General features: G+C 42.9%; 2 protein-coding genes across 3 annotated transcripts in view; one reads left to right on the top strand and one right to left on the bottom strand.

Annotated features, from left to right (window-relative positions):
* Nucleotides 1-101: 101 nt before the first annotated feature.
* Nucleotides 102-20,717, top strand: ODR4 (odr-4 GPCR localization factor homolog). 2 transcript variants are annotated; one of them, XM_057385269.1, is made up of 15 exons: nucleotides 103-191; nucleotides 358-491; nucleotides 589-720; nucleotides 1,109-1,204; nucleotides 2,313-2,419; nucleotides 3,148-3,184; nucleotides 3,302-3,442; nucleotides 3,729-3,824; nucleotides 4,301-4,366; nucleotides 6,284-6,412; nucleotides 7,074-7,164; nucleotides 8,118-8,303; nucleotides 14,056-14,148; nucleotides 15,027-16,394; nucleotides 20,658-20,717. In XM_057385269.1, exons 2-14 carry the CDS (start codon nucleotides 393-395, stop codon nucleotides 15,092-15,094), a joined length of 1,341 nt encoding a protein of 446 aa, XP_057241252.1. In that variant the 5' UTR covers nucleotides 103-191; nucleotides 358-392; the 3' UTR covers nucleotides 15,095-16,394; nucleotides 20,658-20,717. The 2 variants fall into 2 exon arrangements, with proteins under 2 accessions (XP_057241253.1, XP_057241252.1); XM_057385270.1 differs by lacking the exon at nucleotides 8,118-8,303 and having other exon boundaries at nucleotides 102-191.
* Nucleotides 20,718-20,896: 179 nt separating this feature from the next.
* Nucleotides 20,897-22,442, bottom strand: part of PDC (phosducin) — a 3,298-nt gene continuing 1,752 nt past the window's right edge. The window contains exons 2-3 of the mRNA XM_057385271.1: nucleotides 22,027-22,187; nucleotides 20,897-21,421 (exon numbers count right to left, since the gene is read on the bottom strand). Of these exons, the coding sequence (XP_057241254.1) occupies nucleotides 20,897-21,421; nucleotides 22,027-22,187 (686 nt within the window). The remainder of the gene's footprint in view (nucleotides 21,422-22,026; nucleotides 22,188-22,442) is intronic.

The raw sequence follows: 22,442 nt of genomic DNA, 5'->3' as shown, positions 1-22,442 counted from the left end.
TGCTCCAGGGAACAGGGACAGGAGGAGAGGGAACGGCCTCAGGCTGGGCCAGGGCAGGTTTAGATTGAATATTGGGAATATTTCTTCACAAACAGGTTGTCCAGCCCTGTCACAGCTGYCCAGGGCAGTGGTGGAGTYCGCACTCCTGGAGGGATTTTAAAGCCRTGTAGATGTGTCCCTTGAGGATATAGGTCAGTGGAGGCTTTGGCAGTGCTGGGGSAATGGTYRGACTGGAKRMCYTKSMRGGRWTTTTYMAWYCMWWCAATTCTGAAGGATCTTTGTGTGAGACTCATTCTCCTGTACCCATTGCAGTGTTCAATACTGAATACGTGTTTGACTTTATCATCTGTTTTGTAGGCTGGAACTGCAACACCTCACTTAAACCTGGAGCCATGGGTAGAACTTACTTTGTGGAGGAATCTATCGGGCAGTACCTGACAGAGCTCAGCACCAAGGTGAAGCCATATGTCACTGGGCTGTTGATAGGGCAGGTGAGTGTGGAATGTCTTCCCACTGGTTCCTGTGAGTTGGTGAAACYCCTGTTCACCAGTCTCAGGGTGTGTCTGCTTCTGTTGCTGTTTTGGGAAGTGCTCCCCACAACGGGACTATGTCATTCGGGCTGTGCGAACACCTCCGAAGGAGCAGCAGCAGGAGGAGACCATGGGCCCTCCCAGGCTGGCATCCATGGATGAGGAGTGGATCACCACACACGCCAGCCAGGTGAGGAGAACTCGCCCTGGAAGGGGGCAAAAGGGTGGGAGGAAGGGGAGTGAMATTAGATGGACACAAAGTATCTGAGCCCTTGTGTCATCTCAAGCCTTTTCTCCAAGTGAAAGTACTCTCCTAACCACTCTGGGCACAGATGTTTTAAACCGGAAATCTCCTGATTGTTTTCAGGTTTTTTGATGAAAGGACACTTGATATTACCAAAGGGAGAACACTGGCAGGTTGTTTCTGCATGCAGAGGGTCATATGAGTGAAAACCAATCTCCCTTAGTTCATTTCTGCTCTTGGTGCATCCTTGTCTCATTAGTGCTTTTGGGATCTCAAGTTACATGGTTGGTAGGTTGCCAATTCCTACCAATAAATGTTGTTTTTCATTTCCAAGGTGTCCAGAATGCTCCCTGGAGGGCTGCTGGTCCTTGGTGTGTTTATGATTGTGACTCCAGAGCTGGCGAAAGACRGTCAGAACGCTCTGCGCAAGGTGAGCACAGCTCCTGCTGGAAGCAGCACCTTCCWCTGTGTGCCTGAGGAATTTTCTGTCTTTGGCTTGACTTTAATACAGTTGTTATGTTGCTTTTGTTGCTTTGATGTGTGGATTTGAGACTAGAATGTCAGAAATCCGTGTCCTGTGGGACACTATTTGTTAATCTCCTGTTTGTTGCTGTGATAGCAAATCTGAATTTGTATTTATTGTGTTTATMTCTATTTACTGAACATTCTGGCTTAGGGAAAACATCTTCAAGGTGTATATTGAGCTAAATCTTTGTGACACGAKTGAAGTTAACATATTAGGTGTCCTTGTCTGAATGAATCACTCAGTTTAGAGGTGTTCACAGTAGTGAAAGATCCTTAATTCTCATTCCTTTAAAAGGAATCTTACCTAGAACTTGCGCATTTGACTCAGGTGTGTGGTGTTAAATTTAAAACATACTTAGAACTATCTGATGGACTTAAAATGCATTTTTGTTACAGCGTTGGGGCATCTACTGTCATATTCAGTTTCTGTTTTGAAGATGGAGGTTAATTAGGTTAATTTTATAATTTTTGTGAGATAATCATGATGAGTGGTTTAAACATGAGCAGGTTTGGAAGCCTGAGGTCCAAGAATCAATTTTAGCAGTTCACTGCAATTGCATCTCTGTTGTGCTTGATAAAACTAGTAGCTGGCTAAAAAAGGTGASCTGTGTCCAGGTGATCAGTGATTGCTAGATTAAAAATGTGGGGCTTTTTGGTTTTTATGACTAGTAGCTATTTTACACAGTTGCCTTTTCTGATCCTCAGCTGACAGGCATAAAGCTGCCTCTGTGAGGACCAAAGCACACAGGTTGGACATGTGAATGTGTGCTGCTTGGTTTGGGTTATCAGGGAGCTGAACTGAGATTTCACTAGCCCCTTTCACTTTGGAGAAGGTGCCTTTGAATCTGTTTAATGTTTTTTAACGTGACATTTGGATGAAGTGTGAGCTGTGTTTCCTGCTTATACGTAATTTTGATATTACTTGGACTTAAAACTTTTAGTGTAAGACTATTTTCCAGGAATTATTGTGCATATTTTTGTGGGAAAATCCATAGTATTTTTTTTGTCTTTAGCTAATCTTCTCAGTGGAAAAGTGCTTGAGTAAAAGAAGGCTCTGGAAACCTGCTGAGGAGGAGATCTCAGACAGAGCAGCTCTTCAAATTTGTTCTACTACAAAAAAGTATCCTTCATGAGCAAGGTTATTGACTGMGGCTGTTACCTCTGACCTCTTTTATCCAGTTATTGCTGAGTCAATGAGAATTTGTGGGCAAGAAGTTGTCTAAGTTCAGGTAGACGTGGATAAGTTGAAAAAATGACATTTTCTGATTAGCCATGGTTAAGGCTATTGACCTTCATGTCCTTGCAAAATTTTCAGTTTCTTACAAGTTTTGTCTTTGTGGTTGCATCAAGTTGCACCTCTCCCAGTCAGTCATGATTTGCATAAATTGAAGAAAACATCTAAATTACTGTTGGACTTCTTGAATTGCTGTTACCAATGGTGCTTGCATGGAATTGGGGGAGCAGGAGGCATGGGGGATTGGAACTAATGCTGCAGCAGAATGCAGGGGCTGTTGGTAAGGACATCACATGAGCAGAGTTAATTAATCTAGTTAATTAACCTAGATAATTCTCTAATTCTGTGAGGGAGATGAGGACAAATTACAAATTGGTGCCTTGGTGATCAATGCATATTGATCTTCATTTGTTTATGRGAGATGGCACACCATCACTGTGGTAGTTAGAGATTGCAGGCAAATATTTTCATACTTTTTCACACTGATGAAAGGTGAGAACTTGCTCCAGAGCATGCATTAGCTCTACAAGGAAGTTTAGTGAAGGGCAGAGTTAATTGTGGATTGTTGTTGGCTGTTCTCTTGCTTTTCAGTGCTTTTTTCTTAAGTAGCACAGAGTAGTTTGCCGAACCTATGATGTGCAAGACCCAAAGGTGAGCTCATCCTGCTGTGCCACAGACAGCTTTTAAGGCATGGCAAGTTATGCTAGAAACCCCAAAAAAGCCTCAAAGCAGTGCTTTGTATAGATGTTTTTTCTTTCCTGCTCTCAGAGTTCAGCTAAACCAGCAGACTGGAAATACCAGAGTGCTCTGACTGCTTCCTGGTTAGCTTTGGGCTGCACAGTGAATGTGAACATCCACATTCCCCTTCTTGCTACTTCCCCAAACCACGACCTRGAGAAGAACACCAAGGTAACTCATTGCCTGCACTGGGTCCTACTCASCAGTAATGGCACTCATTTCTCTGCTGAAAATTCAGTGAGAGGGAAAGATTGGAATAGTGCAGGGGAAGAGTGGAGAATTAGTGGAGAATGCTTAGCAGTTATTTGGGAAAACATAGACTGGTTTTTCAGAGATTTTCAAACTCTCTCAGAGTAACTATTAAATCACATGTTTCTATAATTTTCAGCATGATACTGTCCAACTCTTTAGTGAAATTTTCTTTCCTCTTTCTTTTTTTGTTTTCATTTATTTAAAGAACGGGTTAAACCGGTGGTCAAAACAGATAGAGGACAGTGTTTTTCTGATCAATGGCCAAGTTAAGGATGAGGACACAGAGCTGCTGGAAGGGCAAGTGAGTACCAAACAAGGAGTTGAGCTCTGATAAATGTGTGGTTGGAACCTCTGTGTGAGAAAGCATTGACTGAGATCTCTCTTGTGTGGTATTTGTTGGCCTGATTGGGCTGTTCCAGGTAACCAATCCACAGAACTCCYGTGTTCAGCTTCATTCCTGCACATTGCCTTTCCCTTCTGGGCAGTGTGAGTGCAGTAATGATGTGTGAAGTGACTGAAGTGTCTATTACAGAGCAAGAGTGAGGTGTGAATGTGAGTCAGGACATTTCAAACACCTGTGTCTTTCACCTCATTTGGCTGATGCAKTCACCTCTCTTTTCAGTTTGGTAGTTCTGTTCTCCTGGCTGGTTTCTAAATGCTGTTTTTCACTCTTGAAGGCTCTAAACTAGGACACACTTCATGCCACAGGGATGGGGCTGTTTGAGGGACATTTTTTTTTCCCTGTTCCTTGACACAATGCATTTTTTTCCCCCTCAGAAAAAGTTTAAAGGAAATACTCAGCCCAGCATTCAGTTTTCTGATGTCAAGGTTCTGACACAGCTGGTAAGTGATWAGTGGTTTGCAAAGTATAAGCTTGCTTTTATATTATAAAATAGAGAAGAAAATGAAACAAGGGTCTGATTTATTGTCTAGAAATCCTGATTCCTTATTCTTAAGACTGTTTCCCTCACAGATATTGACTGTGAAACTGATTGTTGACAGATCTGCATACTCTGTGCCTTTAGAAATTCTTGAGGTGTGATAACCACGTTATCACACCTGAATTGCACAGTATAGTTGAAAGACTGGAAAACAGGCTCTGGAAAAGAAATGCTGTGACTAGTTCCTTTGGTAGTAGGATACCTGCAGGTACATCCTGTGTGCATGGATTTCAGGTGACTTTGCATCTGAAGTTCCTAGTGAGCCCCACACTTTAACTTGCCCTGGCTAGCTTGGACAGTCACTTGGACTTTGAGCTTTTGGCAGAAGCTCAGCTGCCAGCTCTGGATTAAGGGACAGATCCCGTGAGCTGAATCATCATCTCAAACTGTTGTATCAGTGTCAGGAGTTTCCTCTCTGCCAAAGTTGTGAAGAATTTGGTGTTCTAGTCTAGATGGGTCCAGGCATTGTTTCACAGTGTTCTGCGTTTTGTCTGGGAGTTGCTGGATTCTCCAAGTTGTGTTCAGCAAAACTGGAGATGTATCCAATGCCATTTTAAAGACTTCATGAGCATCTCAGCTTCTGTTGTGTGTTGTACTGAGGTTGATTGCTGTAGGGAGAGGAGAACTCTTTATTTTGGCAGTTGTATTTTGTGCAATTGGTGTGGAAGTTATTCATCCCCGTGTTTTCAGGTGTTGTCTTGTTCCAGGTGTTGTCCTGGAGCGCTTCACACACACACTCATTGTTGTGGCAATTAGGGAGAGCATTTCTAGGCAACAGTTGGAYGCAGCTCTCTGTGTGACCATGTGGATAATTCGGTACTGACTGATGGGGTGACTCCCAACACTCCCTGGCTCTCACTGACTATAGGAAAYGTGAACACTGCATGTGTTCAAAGCGGATTTTTCCATTGCAATGCTGTTATTTGCCACAAGCCTGGAAARTTTTAAAMTCTTACAGACACCAGTATTTGAAAYATCTGGAGAAGCAAAAGCATTTTCCATGGTGGAAAAGAGATTTTCAGTCTCACCCAAACAACTGAAAAAAACAGAATAAAATGAGTTACAAACGATGAGGGGAGCAGGTTATGTGTGAGCAGCTGCTGGTGATTTGGTGGCTCTGAGATCAAAGGGGGATGTTTGGTCCGCTTAACCCAAGCGGGAGTCGTGAGGGGTTCGTTATCAGAATCTCAGAGTGCAAAAGAAACAAGGAGGCAAGTATATATATTTTAAATAATCAAGAACAATTTATTTGGATTTTTGCGATAGAAGAGGGTGAGAGAGAGAAAGTAAGAGAGAGGGGGAGAAAAAGAGTGGGTTGTATAGCTGCCAAACAGCTCCGGTGAGTCCCCGCAGTCCGAATTTCATAGGTTCGCCAGCAGTCCGTTGTGGGGGATCCCAATAAGGGTCTTTTCAGAGAGACTTTTTATAGTCCTTTTGAAAGCAGGTGGCAGCAGGCCAGGGGGTTGTGAAGTATGGAAACTTGTGAAGTATGGAGAAATCAGCCGAGCCGTGGGGAAAGCATGTCTATTTTTCCATGAGGTGTGCAGTATGGGGTCGCGCCGCTCTCTTTCCATCTCCACATCAGGAGCAGCACAGCCATCCATGGTTTACAYGCTGTACCTTCCAGCCTAGGAGCTGGAAAATGGGCAGTCATCCCACCTTGATCTGGCTCGGACTCCTTTAAGCAAAAAGTCCCCCTTTCTTCCCCTCGGGGTTCTCTTTTTTGGGGTGTTCAGTCTCAATCTATATTGATGATGGTGAGACAGTCAAAGGTCTTGTGTAGGGTCTGTTACAGATGTGAATTGTGTTTGTGTCCCAGGGCCAGGGCTCCAGTCCCCGCTGCACGGCCACGGTGCAGGTGTGCAGTGGCTCCATCAACCTGCGCGGAGCCGTCAAGTGCCGCGCCTACATCCACAGCAACAAGCCCAGGGTCAAGGAGGCCATCCAGGTACTGCTGCTCCAGCAGAAATGCCCTTCTCAAATACATGGCACTTGGCTTTTCTTTGCCAAAATGGTCTAAACTGGGGTCAAAATGTTCATCCCYTTGGACAGGGGGTTGTTTTAGAAGTCATACACATGGGCTCAGTTAGTTTTTCTCTTCTAGAGAGGATGTGTGCTCTGGKTAAGGCTGAGCTCTGGGGAATTTTTGCATGAATTGTCAAAGAGATTAGGCTTYGAGGAATTCTCTTAAAATTAAGAAAAAGTTGCTGACTATATGTTTCATATTTGTAGAAGTAAAATTCAGATTTATTTGCTCAGTAATTTATTTTTCCCCCTTACTGAGTCAATGCCTTGTGAATAGTTTTGTTTATATTTRCAGATAAATATCTGGAAGTTGTCAGTTCTTATCCTAACAATCCTAAAATGTCCCTCAGCTTTTCATTTTTGTTTTGTGGCTTTCCTTCTTGATAGCAATTCTTTTGATGTTAGCTTCTGCTTATGAATAAATTATTTATTAATCTGAAAATTCACTCTAGTTTTTATTTTCTGTGAAAAAACTATTCTCTTATCGTGGGTTAAACGTATGGGGCTTCTTTGGTCGTTTCCTCGTGGTTAAAAGCTTTGTAAATGGCTTTGATATTTTTAATCATTTCACTGTGTCCTTGCAGGCTTTGAAAAGAGACATAATAAACACATTGAGTGACCGCTGTGAAATACTTTTTGAAGATCTGATTTTAAATGAAGGACCTCAGAAAAAAAGTAAGAACTAAAAAAAAAAACAAAACCCAACCCAACAGCTTATATTTGCAGTGAATTTTGGTCGTAGAAAATTCTGCTGTAGTGAAGTTCCAGTATGATTGGAGCAGAATAGAAAGTCAAAAAGTAAATTGTTGCTTGGCAGCCTTGACTTTCTGAAATCTGGAGATTTTTTGTCAAGTTTGTGTCCTTTGGCATCACAGCTTTTTCACCATGTTTGTGTTCAGTTCCTGTGATAACAAAATGCAATTCCAGCTACTTCCTCACTTATCAAAAATGTTGTGGTTTTTTTATAACTTCTGTAGTTGAAATTGCTGTCTCTGAAGTTCCAGCTGTACCTTGCACATTTTTAATTATTATTTTTTAAACTCCTATATGGTATTCTTATTAATATTGAAGTGTGTTAAGACTTGATAGAGCCCAGATCTCTGCTGGGAACTCTGAACTTCTTTAAGTCAGTGCAGTGGTGTCGTAAATGTTTAAACCAAAAATGAGTTAATCGGCAAATCATTGGGAATATCTTGGATCAAGAGAGCCTTTCCCATTGCCCGCAGTTCTGAGTCCCCTCTCTAGATGGCACCCGAGCTTTGTGGCTCTGAATGTGACACTTCTGCCATCCTTCGTGGTGATGGTAAAATCCTGCTCCTCTGGGAGCTCTTACCTGCAGCTCTCCCAGAGCCCCCCTGCAGGTCATTCCAAACAGGAGAAAAGCTCTGCTGAGCCTTTTATGGRCTGGTTTGGAGCTGTCCCGGGTGTTTCTGCAGGGTCTGATAATGTAAGACCATAAATCCATGTTATAGCAGCCAGCTGAACCCAGACAYGTCTGAAAATAGGATTTTTACACAGAGACCTTGAGCCCTTCTTTTGCAATGACTTATGATAAGAGATTATGGAGGAATCTTATCATCACTGGCAAGGCTTTTATTGGGATGGTATCTCATTCTCTTCCCTTGTAGATATTGAGAGGGAATATCATGTGCTGCCTCAGAGGCTGTTTGTCCCAGTTGCTGGATCCAGTGTGATGCTCAGTGATTACAAGTTCGGTGATGAGGACACTGGGGAAATCCAGGAACGTTTTGTTGAGATGTTGGATCAGCCTGTGCAAGCTGAAGATATCCACATAGCTGAGGGCATCAGCAGAGGTAAATATCTGCCAGCCAGGGCAGGCTGGGGCTGGGARAATGCTCACTGATGGCACAGGCCAGTTTTATCCACACATGGGTATGCCTAAAGTCAATTTATATCCAACTCTAAGGGTTTGTAGCAATTCATTACAGAATTATGTTTCATTTTTATATTTAACTTACAGGATTATATATATTGTGAAAAATGGTCACGTTTCTTGGAACAGACTTCTCTTTCTCCTCTCAAATATTTTGCTTTTTCAGTGCAGGCATGAGCTGCAGTAGAAATACAGAGAGATGGTTAAACAGGGTTTGCATGCATCACTCTGCACATGAATTACWGGGGATTCTACACTGACAAATAAACTCCTAAAGAACACCCTGTAAAGCTTTATTTTTTTAAATGAATATATATATATATATATTTACTCTTCTTAGTGCTGAGTAGTTTTGAGACGAGTTAGAATAAGAAGCTGAGTGATTTAGTCAAATCACTGTTTTTTCACTACAGAATTAAAAACACTAAGAATTCTACTGGCAAAAAGTACTTCTAGTCTAATGTGTCTTTCAGGGAGTTTTCATGCTAAACAACCTSATGTTTTAAAAAAGACAACATACCTTTCTTTGTTCTGTGCGTTTTAATTTATGTACCAAGTGCAGTGCCCAAACCTGAATATTTGTGATTCACCTGGAATGAAAACAAAATTGAGAGCACTTTTCTTTTTCTTACAAGTTTATGATCTGATTATGAGATTGCTGTATTCCCTTTAATACAGATATTTTGCTATAATCTGATTAGTGGTTTCATCTTCCTGAATATTTCTGGTTTACAKCATTCCCTGTTGGGTTTTTTTTCTTTGCAATGTTGATTTCAATGTAGAATTCAAATATGACATTAAAATGCAATAATATTTCTGGTGGTCTTAGGGAGAGATTTTTCTTCCCTTTTTTCTCTCCCATCAACATGCACAGGAGCTGCAGGTTCCAGCTTTATGATTTAAATAAATTTTTAAAAACCCAACATTAATTGTCAGGTAAAAGCAATGAACACTTTTTGATGCTGGTGTTTAGGGACAAAACTTGGGCAGTGTAATCATGCCTTGTTGTGCAGGGTGAGTTGTCAGTATTGATGTTCTCCTGGACCCAGTTGTTTACTTGGAGGGCTGTTTGAGTTGCCCAGTTTCAGAGCTGACCATAAAKTCTTGTCTTTCCAAATGAATCAGCTCCCCCCAAGCTTTAACCAGACCTGTTAGCTGTGAACTGACTCATCCTCTTGAGGAGTAAGAGCTGCACAGGAACCTCCAGGAAAACAGGAAAGCAAATAAAAATCTCCCTGTCATTATTCGAGTAACTTTAATACTCTTAAAACTAATTACTAGTGAGCTTTAAGAAATCTGTGTTGCTTAGAGAAGCAAATGGGTATTGTTGTAGCAGTGGAGAGAGGTGTGGGAGGAGAGAGGTAATTATTCAGTTTGGTTTTATTGCTTATGTAAGTCTGTGTGAGCTGCAGGTAGGAAGGAAACACCTTCCCACTCACAGTAGGGCATCCCAAAAGATTAATGCCAGCAGTAGGGGTGAAGTGATGGCCACAAAATGAGCTTGTGTGTTCTTGTACCCTGCTGCTTGCAGATTTTTAAAGGAAATTAAATTAAGYAGGTTTGTTTTCTTTAAAAGAAAAAAAAAAGACCAAGCCCAGAAATTAAAACAAGTGCATAGCAGAGGAGAGGGAAAAACATGCAAGGGGTTTTGGGGAAGTCTGGCCTTGTCCTGGTGTTGACCACAAAAGTTTGTCCATGGAATGGGTTCTGTTATCAGTAATGYTATCAGCATAGTGCTGTTCATTGTGATAATTAGTGTTGAGGCATCAGTCATTTGTGGTTTATTAAAATCTCAAGTTATTTAGACACTTGGCACGCCAGGAAGGTAATTTTACAAATGAGTTCTATTAAATGCACACATAGTGTTCTGCATTCTTAAAAAAAAAACATTAATTATGGAATTTAGTTTTTATTGTTGCTTTGGTATGAGGTGTCTGAGTATTGCTGTAAACACTTTTTTGTGTTATAATGTTGTGTTGTGGTTTCCCTTGTGCAGAATTCTGAGTTGGGAAGGACGTGTTCTATCTCTAAGCTTAGCTCTAYCTTTGTTCATAGCAGCCAATATTCACTAATTGGTTTGTAGGGGATTTTTGTAGGGGATTTTATTTGTTTAGTTCCTGAAGGGTGAGGCTCCTACCTTGAATTAACTGGAAATGCTGCTCACAGTGAGGTTCTGGGGGAAAGCCTGYAGATMAAACAYGTTCTCTAAAATTCAACAACACRAGCAAKGCTTCTGAAATAATTTTGGGTTTTGTTCTCTTTAAAATAGTCACTTCAGAAGGAGAGGATCTAATCAGTATAGGCAAAAGATTTCTTTTTTAAGCAGCTTTTAGTCAAAACATGAAATGTTGAGGTCAGTTTGATGTGTTTCCTGAGCCTGACCCCTGGTGCTGTCTCCTGCAGTTGGAGTCTCTTGGTTCCTTGTCCAAGTCTCCAGAGGGGACACCACTGGGTCATGCTTTAAAACTGCTAAGTGGAAAATAGAAAGTAAACCCCAAGCTATTTATAAAGGAAAGCCTGAAATAGCTCTAACACTGTAATTTCAGGGTATTTAGCTCTAATACAGGCAGCTGGAAGCTCTGCACTTCTGATTGGCTTTACTAAATCCCTGCTCCTGCTTGGTGCAGGGGGTGGGCTGTTAAATACCCTGAGGGGTTAGACAGAAATAAGGCTTCAGCAGTGGTAATCACTTCCCCATCTTCGTTAGGAGCCTGAACAATTAAGGATTTATAGAATTGGTGCTGGAAAACATCTTTTGTGTGATTTGTTCTACAGCTGCTTCACATGCAAATCTTCCAAAATGTGATGGCATAAGGCCTGTGGGAACTAAATAGCTCAAGGGTGATTCTTTTTTTCTTTTTTCCCTTTGTCTGTTTAATTTTTCCCCTCTGAACAGGTGAGGRAGGTGCAGCTGCCTTGWTRTGCAGCTTCCAATGGTCCCCTCAGCAAARGGAAGCACAGAAAAACCTCAAGTTGGAGGGCACAGACCATCCCAGCTGCTCATCAAATATGCAGCAGAAAGAAACCTGCTGCAGCTAGGCTTCAGAGGTGACCCAGGAAATGCAGTCAGATTATCCCAAAGTGGATGTTTTATGGAATTCAARACTCTGGACAGAGCATGGTTCTCTTCCTATGCTAGTCAAGGTGTTTACTAAACCTATATTGCAGTGATTAACAATTCCTCTAGCTGGAGATTTCTGCTTGTATTTTAGAGAGTTTAGGGAGTGTTTTATATTGAGGGAGTGTTTTATCATATCTTATATATTTATATTATATATATATATATATATATATAATATTTATTTATTTTATCATATTTTATGTCTCTTCTTGACTCAGAGAAAATAATGATGTAGCCGTGGCATCACTGAGTTCCCGTGGGATTCAGGGAGATTGGACATTTTGTCCTCAAAGAAACACACTTTGCACTGAGATGTTATTTAGATTTTGCATGGATGTGCTAGTTGCAGAGAGCTCTCTAAACAATGTTTGCTTAATAAATGCCTGGATATTTGTCTGTATATCTGTGTATCTCACTATCCCGTTGAGTTTCCCGTCAGGCAGTTATTCACTGCTTTGCTGCAGTACGTTCTGTGCCAATTCAGTGGATGAGGGATAAAAATGCCTAAAGACAAGCTTCTGAAAGCCCAAAGACAGGTTCTGAAAGCTCAAAGACATGTTCTGAAGGCCCAAAGACAGGTTCTGAAAGCTCAAAGACAGGTTCTGAAAGCCCAAAGACAGGTTCTGAAAGCTCAAAGACAGGTTTTGAAAGCTCAGAGACATGTTCTGAAAGCTCAAAGACATGTTCTGAAAGCTCAAAGACATGTTCTGAAAGCTCAAAGACAGGTTCTGAAAGCCTTGAGACAGGTTGTAAAAGCCCAGCTCGCGTGCTTGTGTGTAACAGGTCTTGTGCAAGTTTGACTTGGGGAGGTTTTGAAGCCATCTGACTCATGTCAGATGACAGGAACAGCCTTTCTGATCACATCTAGATTATCCATTTCCACCAGGGGTAATGACAGAGAAAGTACTCCGTGAATCATTTGCATATGAATCACACAAAGGATGTGCCTTATTGCTCAACTGTGTAATTTATGATTTACTACTGTGGAAATGGAGATCTGTTTTTATTCAGATCAGTGGCCCATGGCCTTTAAACCCTGATGTTTGGTCCTGCTCCGATTTTCCTTGTCCCCTGAACAGTGTGTTGGGCTTGTTCTCTTTTCTGAGCCTGCCCATTGCAGGCAGACACATCCAGCTCTCACTGCCAGGCACAAACACTTTCTCTTTTTTTGTGCAGAATGTGCCTGTGGCTGGATTGTAATCCAGATTTCTGTCAACTGATGCCTTAGAACACTCCTGGGAATGGGAATGCTGCAGATGGAAGGCCTTTGGCCCATCCCCATTCAGCAGCCTTAGCACACAGGGATGTGTGGTGTGTTCCAGGCTGTCTCTGTGTGACACAGACAGGGTGGGCTGGAGGACTGCAAATTTCTAATCTTTATTTTAGAAGATTTTTTATATATATACATATGCTTATATATACATACATAAGTATGCATATATATATATATATATATATATATATATATGTAAAAGTATGCTCCCCTCAGCAGAAAGTGCATTTCTGTCATAGTGGTTTCGAAGTTCTTTTGTTAATTTGTTATCCTTTCAAAATGATTACTAATGAAGATTTTTATGCTATAAGTAGAGAGCTTTCCATTATGAGAGATTCTCTTGGGGATGTTGGCCAGTTGCATGTTTACTTGCTATGAGGAAGRTGAAAGAAGGGAATGAATTCTAGTGAGGTTAATAAAGATAACTTGTGTATGAAATGGGATGTTTACTTGGACATGAACTACAACAGAAAATAATTAAAGGTATTTTAATACCAATGCAAATTTCTCACAGTATGTGATGCAAATTATTTTTTTCCTTTTTGTTTGAATGCCTTCCAACAAAAAAAGAGATTAATCCCCTCCTTCCTCTCCTGCCCGTCTCACAGGCTGGGCATAGCCAAGGGATTTGGGAAATGTTTGCACAGGAAATAGATGCGGGTTTGGGTCCCATCTGCCTGGAAATAGACTGGAGCTCTCTCACATCCTGGCGGAGCAGACTAAGGGTTTAGTAATTCTTTCAGAGAGGAGTGAGTCCTCCATGYCTGCTGTGAAAGGGTATTTTTAGGAGAACTTCAAAAAGACATTTCTGTGGTTGGAAAAAATGCCATTCTGGCTGTTGGGTAGGGAAGCAGTGCTGGGCTCATCCTCTGGTGGCAGGGATTTGTGTGTGCCCTGAACTCAGGACAGATGGAAGCCTTGGACCATGGAAGGTGCTTCATGGTACCTTCWGGTGGTTCCCTCTCAGGGTAGTCAGATTCTCCCCAGGCTATGCACAKAGGGTTGGGAATGTTACTGTGGAARCAAGGTGTGGGAAAGAGTTTTGGAAGAGGAACTTCTCTCAAAATGTATTTCATCTCTTTGGTTTTACCTTTCCAGCCATGCGGCATCGTTCAGCATTGTCCTGTTGCTACTGTAACACTTCTACCACAATAAACTATTTTTTTCTACCACAGATATACTTCATGAAGTTGATTTGAAGCTCTTGGCCTTTTGCATTAATTCTCTGTGAGACACAGCTGTTAATTTTTCCCTTCTCCCCTTGGTTTCCCTCTGCAGTTGATATTTGTCCAGTGACCGAGAGCCCGGGTGACACGCCACAGGCACAGCTGACAAAAGCRACGCTGCTGCTGAAACTCCAACAAAATATGGGTATGTTGCTTCCAGATCTTTGCTAGGGCAATCAGAACCTGCAGTTCAGGTCTTTTCAGCTCCCACAGCATCTCAGTTGTCAGCTCAGAAATTCAGGGAACAGCAGAATTCACCTTTCCATTCACCACAGGATTCACCTTTCTATTGCAGTTTGTCCATGTTGCTTCCTGGTCCAGCTCTGAGATCTSTCTGCTCTCAGTATAGCTCTGCTTGCATTGAAATAGTTACACTTCAGTTAAAAAAAAAAAGGAACTTTGTTTTTCTGTCAGTTCTTAGAAGGGAGAGCATGGGTAACTGGAAAATTAAAGGAGCAGTAAATATGTCTTTACTTTGGATGTTAAAATGCTTTCCCTTAACGCAGAACAGCTCAGTGATGATTTTTTTGTGTGTCTCCTCWACTGCATCAGTAATGAGCATGTTGATAAAAGTAGTTTTGGGGATAGATTTTGATGGGTTTTTTTTTTTTGGTTGGTTGGCTGTTTTTTTGCGGGGAGTAGATTTCTTAGTTTTGGGGTTTTTGTGTGTCTCCTCAGCTGCATCGGTAATGAGCCTGTTGATAAAAGCCATTTTTGGGGTAGATTCTTTTGTTTCTTCTCATGTTCATTCCCTCCCTGCCTGTTCCCTCTGGATTTAGGGCTGCTCTTCTCTCACTGCCTGTGTTCCCTGTGGATTTAGGGCTGTCCTTCCCTCCCTCCCTGTGTTCCCTCTGGATTTAGGGCTGTCCTTCCCTCTGTGCCTGTGTTCCCTGTGGATTTAGGGCTGTCCTTCACTCACTGCCTGTGTTCCCTGTGGGTTTAGGGCTTCCCTGTCTCACTGCCTGTGTTCCCTGTGGATTTAGGGCTTCCCTGTCTCACTGCCTGTGTTCCCTCTGGATTTAGGGCTGGTTGTGGCAGCGGCTGTGGCAGTGCTGGCATCGATCTTCTCCTTCAGCTACTTCAGTGACTGATCTCCAGTGRTTGAACTGCAGCCACCAGAGCCCCTTGGAAGCCCTGGCTGCTCACAGGATGGGAACAGCTGGATTATTGTATCAGTAATTAACAATTGTTGCCTAAATCCCACCAGGTAGATGTGCAATATAAGCTGCAGTGGTAGGTTCAGTTACTTTTTCCCATCATGCTCTTCCTAAATTAAGTAGAATTATGCATTTATAGAATCAAGGTCAATCAGGTTTACAAGAAACTAACCCTGTTGCTCTGTATAAATTAATGATAATATTATTTTCTAGAAAGATCCCCTAGATAAATACAGAACCTTCATTTTCTTCCCCCTGGCTCCTTTCACACAAAATGCTGCTCCTAATGTTTCTCAGGGTATTGGTAGAACCTGCATAATGACCTGGTATGACAATTTCTGCTTTAAGGTTTCCTTTGCTAAGAGAAATCTTATTTTATTACAGTTAATGGGGGAAAATTAGGTTTAGTAAAACCAGCATTTGACCTTAGGCATTGTTTTAGATGATACTGGCTAACTAGCATAAAATGCATAGAAATAATTCCTAGAAGTTTCAAGTTTAGACCAAGGCAGCCTGTAAATAGCTTGGTTCCAGACCTGGARAACTCAGAAACCAATGAAATGCATAGAATTGCTGAGCTGTGTGTACTGCCTTTTACTCAGTGCCTCCTGATGAGGATTCTCTGTCCAGCCCCTATTCAATCATCATTAGCTTGGAATTTTAACTATTTAACAGCTACGTTTTGGTGGGCCTTGTGGCTTATCTTGTAGGTACAGGTGAGTTGTCAAAATTTATGCTAATCAGGATTTTTAGGCTATAAACAGAGCTTTCCATTAGCAGAGGTTCTCCTGGGGGTGTTGGCCAGTTACATGTTTACTTGCCCTGAGAAAGGTGRAAGGAAGGAAWGARTTCTAGTGAGGTTAATAAAGGTAATTTGTRTATGAAATGTGATGTTTACTTGGACCTGAAGTACAACACAGAAGAATTAAATTATTTTAATTTAATACCAATTTAATACCAATGGAAATTTCTTTTTTTGTTTGAAGGCAGTGGAACACAAAGAAAAAATAAATCCTATGATTCTAAAGCATAATCAGCTGTGTACTGGGATACCTTTATTAAAGGGAACTCTGAGAAAGGTGTCTTAACCATGATTGCATCATCTATGCTTTTACATTCAGTTTTTACACGTTTGGAAAAAAAAAGAGCTGCTTTTACTATTGTAAGCATGTTTTGAAACTCACTGTTGACCTTCTGTGCTCAGCATTGCTCAAGTGGGGCCTCCTGGAGGAAGGTGAGTGTTGAAATGGGGGCACTGGGTTCAGCTGCTGTGGGTTTTATTGGTGCTTTTTCTTTCAGGCCAGTGGGTGGAATCAGTAGGCAGGGATCAATAGGCAGGGTGGGATCTGGGGAGGCTGAGAGTAATCCAGAAATGGGATTAATTTTGTAACATCCTTCAAAATATGGTTGGTTTAAACATCACTCTGGTACAGCCTCTGTTAGAAGGAGGAACAGAGGTGYAATGAGACAAAATATCTCTTTTTGTGACTCATTTGGGTTTGGTTTTTTATGAGGTGAGCAGAGTATACTTTTGAAGGTAAAATAGAAAATTATTATTCTGTAGTTGTCTTGCACAAAACTCAGCCACAGAAGTGAAATACAGTGTCTCTGACAGCAGAGAAGAAAATTGTCTTGAAAAGCTCTGCTGTAGTTCTTTAGTACTTGTGGTGCCAAAAATCAAATTTGTTGGGCTGTATTATTCCAGGGATCCCCTAGCAAAGAACTCTCTTTTTCTCCCCCTCTACTAGYTTATTCAGTGGTTAGTAAATGATCCTTTTCTTTGTGGTGATGGTCAAATCAATCCTTCAGTTTAGAACAAACTGGATATCAGGGGTCTGTGGAAGTCTGATTTTCCAGTTTGGGCTTGGAGGAAGGCAAAGAAAAGCTGCTCTGGTGGAGATTCCAGGGGGGATGTAGGAGGATGTTCAAGTACCATCCGTGCAAAAAGAGATTAATTAGCCCTGCCAAAGAAAAAATGAGTAATTTGGCTTGTACCTACAGATTGAGCCTCCCAGTCATCCTGCCATGAGGAAATAGGGGATGGGGAGGAAAGCAGGTTCTCACTTGCCTGAGAATTACAGGACTAACCAGGAGGGGATTTCACTGTCCCATCTTTCCTTGTGCCATTGCRTGCCATTGGTAGCATGAGAAAATGAGGGCTTTAGGATAGACTAAAATGTGTGTGGGAGAAAAGGAAAACAACCTTTTAGAAATCCATTTCTTTACTACTGCCTAACTCTAGCTCAAGTTTCATTGTGAGTTTATCCTTTTCCTACCTGTATAATCCTCTGAAGCTCTCAATCTGTGGAAACTCTATCATGACTGGCACTGAGCTTTGTTAACTCGTGTCCATGATTGCAGATACGTATTTATTTTAATATCTAAGAGTCCAGAGTAGTGGTTTGGACTTCCACATCTGAAAATCAGACTCTTCTAAATGTAGTTCTAAGATTTATGATACGAAATACTTTTACAGAACCATTATTTTCTGTGTCATGGGGTTTTAAGATGTCATTTGAAAGGCCTSAGTGGTCCTGGTCACTGGGGTTTATAATTCCTCCCATCTGGGGGCAGCATTTGGGTGGTGGTGAGCTGTGACAGGTTGTGATGGAGGACCCCAGCTGAGGACCCCATGAGGCTGGTTCACCTCCCTGGTGTGAGGGACAGGAGGGGAAGAACAAAGATAAAACTCTTGGGTGCTGTAAGAGCAGCTTAATAATGGAAATAAAGTACAATAGAATTACAGTGATGATAATAAYAATGAAAAGGGAGTAACAGAGAGAGGGGGATACATCCCAGGCAGGTGAGTGATCCCAGTGCAGCCCCTCAGCACCCATCAATGGTGCCCAACCTGTCCCCAGCAGCAGCCCCCCAACAACCACCTCCTCCTGTTCCACCCTGGCTGTGCCATCCTCTGGGGTGCAATATTCCTGTGCCCAGTGGGATCATCCCCTGGGGTGCAATGTTCCTGTTCCCAGTGGGATCATCCCCTGGGGTGCAATATCCCTGTTCCCAGTGGGATCATCCTCTGGGGTGCAATATCCCTGTTCCCAGTGGGATCATCCTCTGGGGTGCAATATCCCTGTTCCCAGTGGGATCATCCTCTGGGGTGCAATATTCCTGTGCCCAGTGGGATCATCCTCTGGGGTGCAATATTCCTGTTCCCAGTGGGATCATCCCCTGGGGTGCAATATTCCTGTGCCCAGTGGGATCAGCTGCCCTGGCCATATTCCATCTCAGCTCCTGGGGCAGCTCCTCGCTGGCACAGCCTGGGACAGGCAAAGTCCTTGACTTGGGCTGAGCTCTGCTCAGCAACAGCTGAAACATCAGTGTGGYATCAAAATAATTCTCTGCTGGATCCAAACCAGCCCTGCACGGGTGGCTGGGAGGAAAAATAACTCCCAGCTGGCAGCAGGACGCTGGCATCTGCCAGGGGGTTTGCTCTCAGCCTGAGCAGCRGTGACACCAGGGATAATTAGTTGTCCCCTCTGCTCCATCAGAATATTTGAGGATGCTCAGGGTCTCTGACTGACTCAAAAGGAATAGTAASCACAGCCCAGGGTAGCAGGAGGGCTGTTCTCATATGCTTATTGAAGCATTTACTCTTTGCTGCTCAGAAACTTTCATGCAGTAATAAATGTTTGAGTCAAGTCTTGCTTTTTGTTTTTAAGATGTTGGTTGGGTTTTTTTTTTTTTATTTTTCCTCTGCAGAAACTGATAACTGCTGTGATCAGAGTTTTATTTGCAACTTCATTAGTCATGAGCTTCTGTTGAGGCTTGGTGCCACATGTGTGTTTGCTCATTGGTTTTTGTTTTTTAAATTGCTGGCTGGAGGAAATCCTGCTTAGGCACGCTTAATCTGCCTCTTCAATTGGAGTGTTAGCCTTTTTCTTACAATAGCTGTAGGTGCAGCTTCTGTGGTGTTTTGTTGAGGTTTTGTGCTTCCAGCCTTGTTCCCAAAGAAACAAAGCTCATGGGGTGAGGCTGCTGATGTGCAGTTAATAGCTTTTACAAAGAGTGGAACTTCTCAAGGAAGTTAAACTCCTACAACTTGCACTGAGATTTTTTTTTGGTGTGTAGAGGATGGGAATCCTTCATGTCTCTTCTTTAGAGCACATCATTAAAAATGCAAGAGAAATATTGTCCTCTACTCAGGTAACTGATCACTTCGGTGAAGGACAAGGGATAATTCAGTATTTTGTACATAAACTCCTATAAGATCATGGGATTTTCATGGTGTGGATATATCTGCAAATGGTAGATCTGCAAGCAGTCTGAAGAGACAAATGCTAAGATGATTTTAGCTGAGGGGTCAACATCATACCTCAGTAAGGGGAGAAAGAACTGCTCCAAGGGAAAAGCTTTGTTCCATCTGGACTTGCATCGGAAAGACTTGTGACAGTCTCTCATTCGGCATGGAAATCATGGCATTTTGGGAACGTGCTATTTGAATTTTTGGTGTAATAAAGTTGTGAACTGTTTCCCAGATTAAAGAAGATTGTGTGAGAGACGATAAAGAACTTTGTTTGTGTTGCTCAGGTGTACATGAGGTGAGGTTTCTAGAGCTCTGTTAAAACAGTCATCTGTGGAAGAACAATGGTAAAACTAAAAATTCAGTAGCATTTTGATAGTTCCTAAAAAAGAACACACAAAAGAGAAATAACCTTTAATGTTTTAATGATCTCAAGTGTTACCAGCAAAGTGATGCTGTTAAGATCTTTAATAAGAGACAGATACTTCCATCCTCAGAGTCAAACCCAGCCTTTAGCCTTGCCAGGGTGTAGAAGTCACTGAARTGTTTCTGATATTTTATGTTGTATCAGACAGAGGAAGCTTTATAGTGGATTTACCCCATGTCTTCCTCTCAAACAGATTAAATTGTAGCTCTTAGCAGCTTCCCTTTTACAAAACTTCCAACTTTGARTTTAGTAAGTGTCTAGTGAGTGCTTACTAACACTTCCCATGTTTTTAAGGCTATATTATATGTTACCAATATATTTCACACTTCCAATGATGGGTTTATAGAGCTGGTAAGCTTTATTCAGAGTTTTTACATAAGCACAACATACTTTTCCAGAAACTCACAGACATTTTAGATATTGCTGCTCAGCATAGGGAGCACTGATGAACTGAAATCAGCTGATGCTCTGTCTCAGCTGTTTGGGTGAAAAACAGGTACAGGAGCACCAAGCTAACGTCTTTCTTTGCATCAGTATTGAATATTCAATGTGGAATAAAATATAACCTAGATGCTTGGACCATTTAGGAATGCCAGGATTTTGGGCTATTTTTCTGTCCTTAACAYTGCTTGTTCCCGCTAGGGTTGGCAGAAGTGAATCAGAGCAGCTAGGACTTGCTGTGACTCCAGAACACARAGATGGCTTTTTGTGTGCACACAGGGTTGGACCAGTCCTGTCTCCACAGAGATGGGGGACTTGTGCTTTGTGGAGACAGCCACGGACCCTCAATTTTATTTTTTTTCCCCTGTATTTCTTAGGTATCACCAGTATTGTCTGCTGTTCTTCCTATTACTTGTGGCTGGAGTAGAAATAATTATGTACAGGACTGACAGCCGTATGTGTTTTATGCAGAATTCACATCCTAACAGTTAAACAATTTTTATATCTTACAAATCAAATCAGCAAAGACAGCCTTGCCTAAGTGGGATGGGTGTGACTGACATGGATGTACAGCTGGCTGGAGAGGAGGGGGAGGCAGCCRGGGCTACGGCTCTAATTATTCCACATCCTGCTCCTCCGTGCCGTTGCCCAACGCCGGGAGCTCCCTCTCCGGTAGCAGCCCRTACTCATTGAGGAAAGCCTCCACATCCACAGCGAAAAACTCCTCGTTGAACTGTTCAGAAACGCTGATGAAATTGCTGAGGAGCTCACCAGCCTTGTAGACCAGCAGCGAGGGCAGCACCTCGTTGGAGAAGCGGTCGCCGGCGCCTGTGCTGGACGCCTTGATCTTGCAGAACTTGACCGTGGGGTACTCGGCCGCCAGGCACGTCAGGCTGCTGTTGAGCGCCTCGCAGCCCTTGACGCCGTCCTCGTAGATGTGCACGATCACCGTGGTGGTTTTGTGCTCCTTCTCCACAGCCTCCAGGAACTGCTCCCCGGTCTGCAGCTCGCACACGAAGCCGAACTTGGGCCCGAAGCTGAGGCGCTGGTGCATGTCCTGCATGCAGCGCTTGCGGTACTGCTGCAGGCAGCTCTCGTCCTCGTGCGCGTCGTGGATCAGCTCATACTCCTGCATGCTCATCTGCAATGGCCAGGGAGGGACGGGTCAGGCAGAGACAGCCCCTCGGAGCTGGGAGGGGACAGAGCCACCTCCTGCCTTGAGAACCCCCAAAGCTGAGCCAGGAAAGCCATCACTCCCTGCAGTGACACTGGGAGGTCTCCTGGAGAGGCAGGTGAAGATCCTGTCTCAACACTGCTCTGTCACCGTGCTGGTGTTGAGGGCAGTGGCCACGCTTGGCAGAAATTCATGAGTCTTTCAAGAGTTGGTGGAAATTTTGAAATTCAATCTRAACCTCCCCTAGCCCAGCCTGAGGCTGTTCCCTCTCGTCCTCTTCCCTGGAGCAGARCCCGACCCCCCCGGCTGYCCCMTCCTGTCAGGGAGTTGTGCAGAGCCACAAGRTCCCCCCTGATCCTCCTTTGCTCCAGGCTGAGCCCCTTTCCCAGATCCCTCAAATGCTTCTGGGGCTCCAGCCCCTTCCCCAGCTCCATTGTTTTGCACATGTGTTAGTTCTGTCTGCATTGAAAATGTTCTGCTAAATTACAGAGAAATGGAGTCGAAAATTCAGGATTTTCTACCTTGTAGCACGTTTTACATGGAGCCAAAATGAATTCCTTTTCTTCTCTTACCTTACGGCAGAACCTCTCTCTGGTGTCTTTATCATCTCTGCTGAAGGATCTGTGGGGTGAAGACATTTGTCTGAGCATTTCTTTCTTGCTCAGGGGTAGGGAGTCTCCATCTTCACTCTCCAGCTTGAACTTCCTCCAGTCRTTGATCACACCTTTGGGCCCTAGGAGAGACGGAGGTGGGTGAGAAAGTGGCTGAGCAATGAGCTTCTCGAGAAGTTTCTGTGCATTTGTCCTCCTGTGCCTCAGTTTATCTGTCCCTCCTCCTCACAGAGCTCTCTCCAGGGCTGCTGAGAGCCTGAGCTTTGGACCAGTGAAAGGAAGGGAGAGAGAAGGAAAGGAAAGGAAAGGAAAGGAAAGGAAAGGAAAGGAAAGGAAAGGAAAGGAAAGGAAAGGAAAGGAAAGGAAAGGAAAGGAAA

This window comes from Malurus melanocephalus, unplaced genomic scaffold (genome assembly GCF_030028575.1).
Source record: "Malurus melanocephalus ecotype Western Australia unplaced genomic scaffold, MMel_1.1 scaffold_805, whole genome shotgun sequence".
NCBI classification, from domain to species: domain Eukaryota; kingdom Metazoa; phylum Chordata; class Aves; order Passeriformes; family Maluridae; genus Malurus; species Malurus melanocephalus.
The sequence above is the reverse complement of the archived record's forward strand: the minus strand, read 5'-3'. Positions and strand labels throughout refer to the sequence as shown.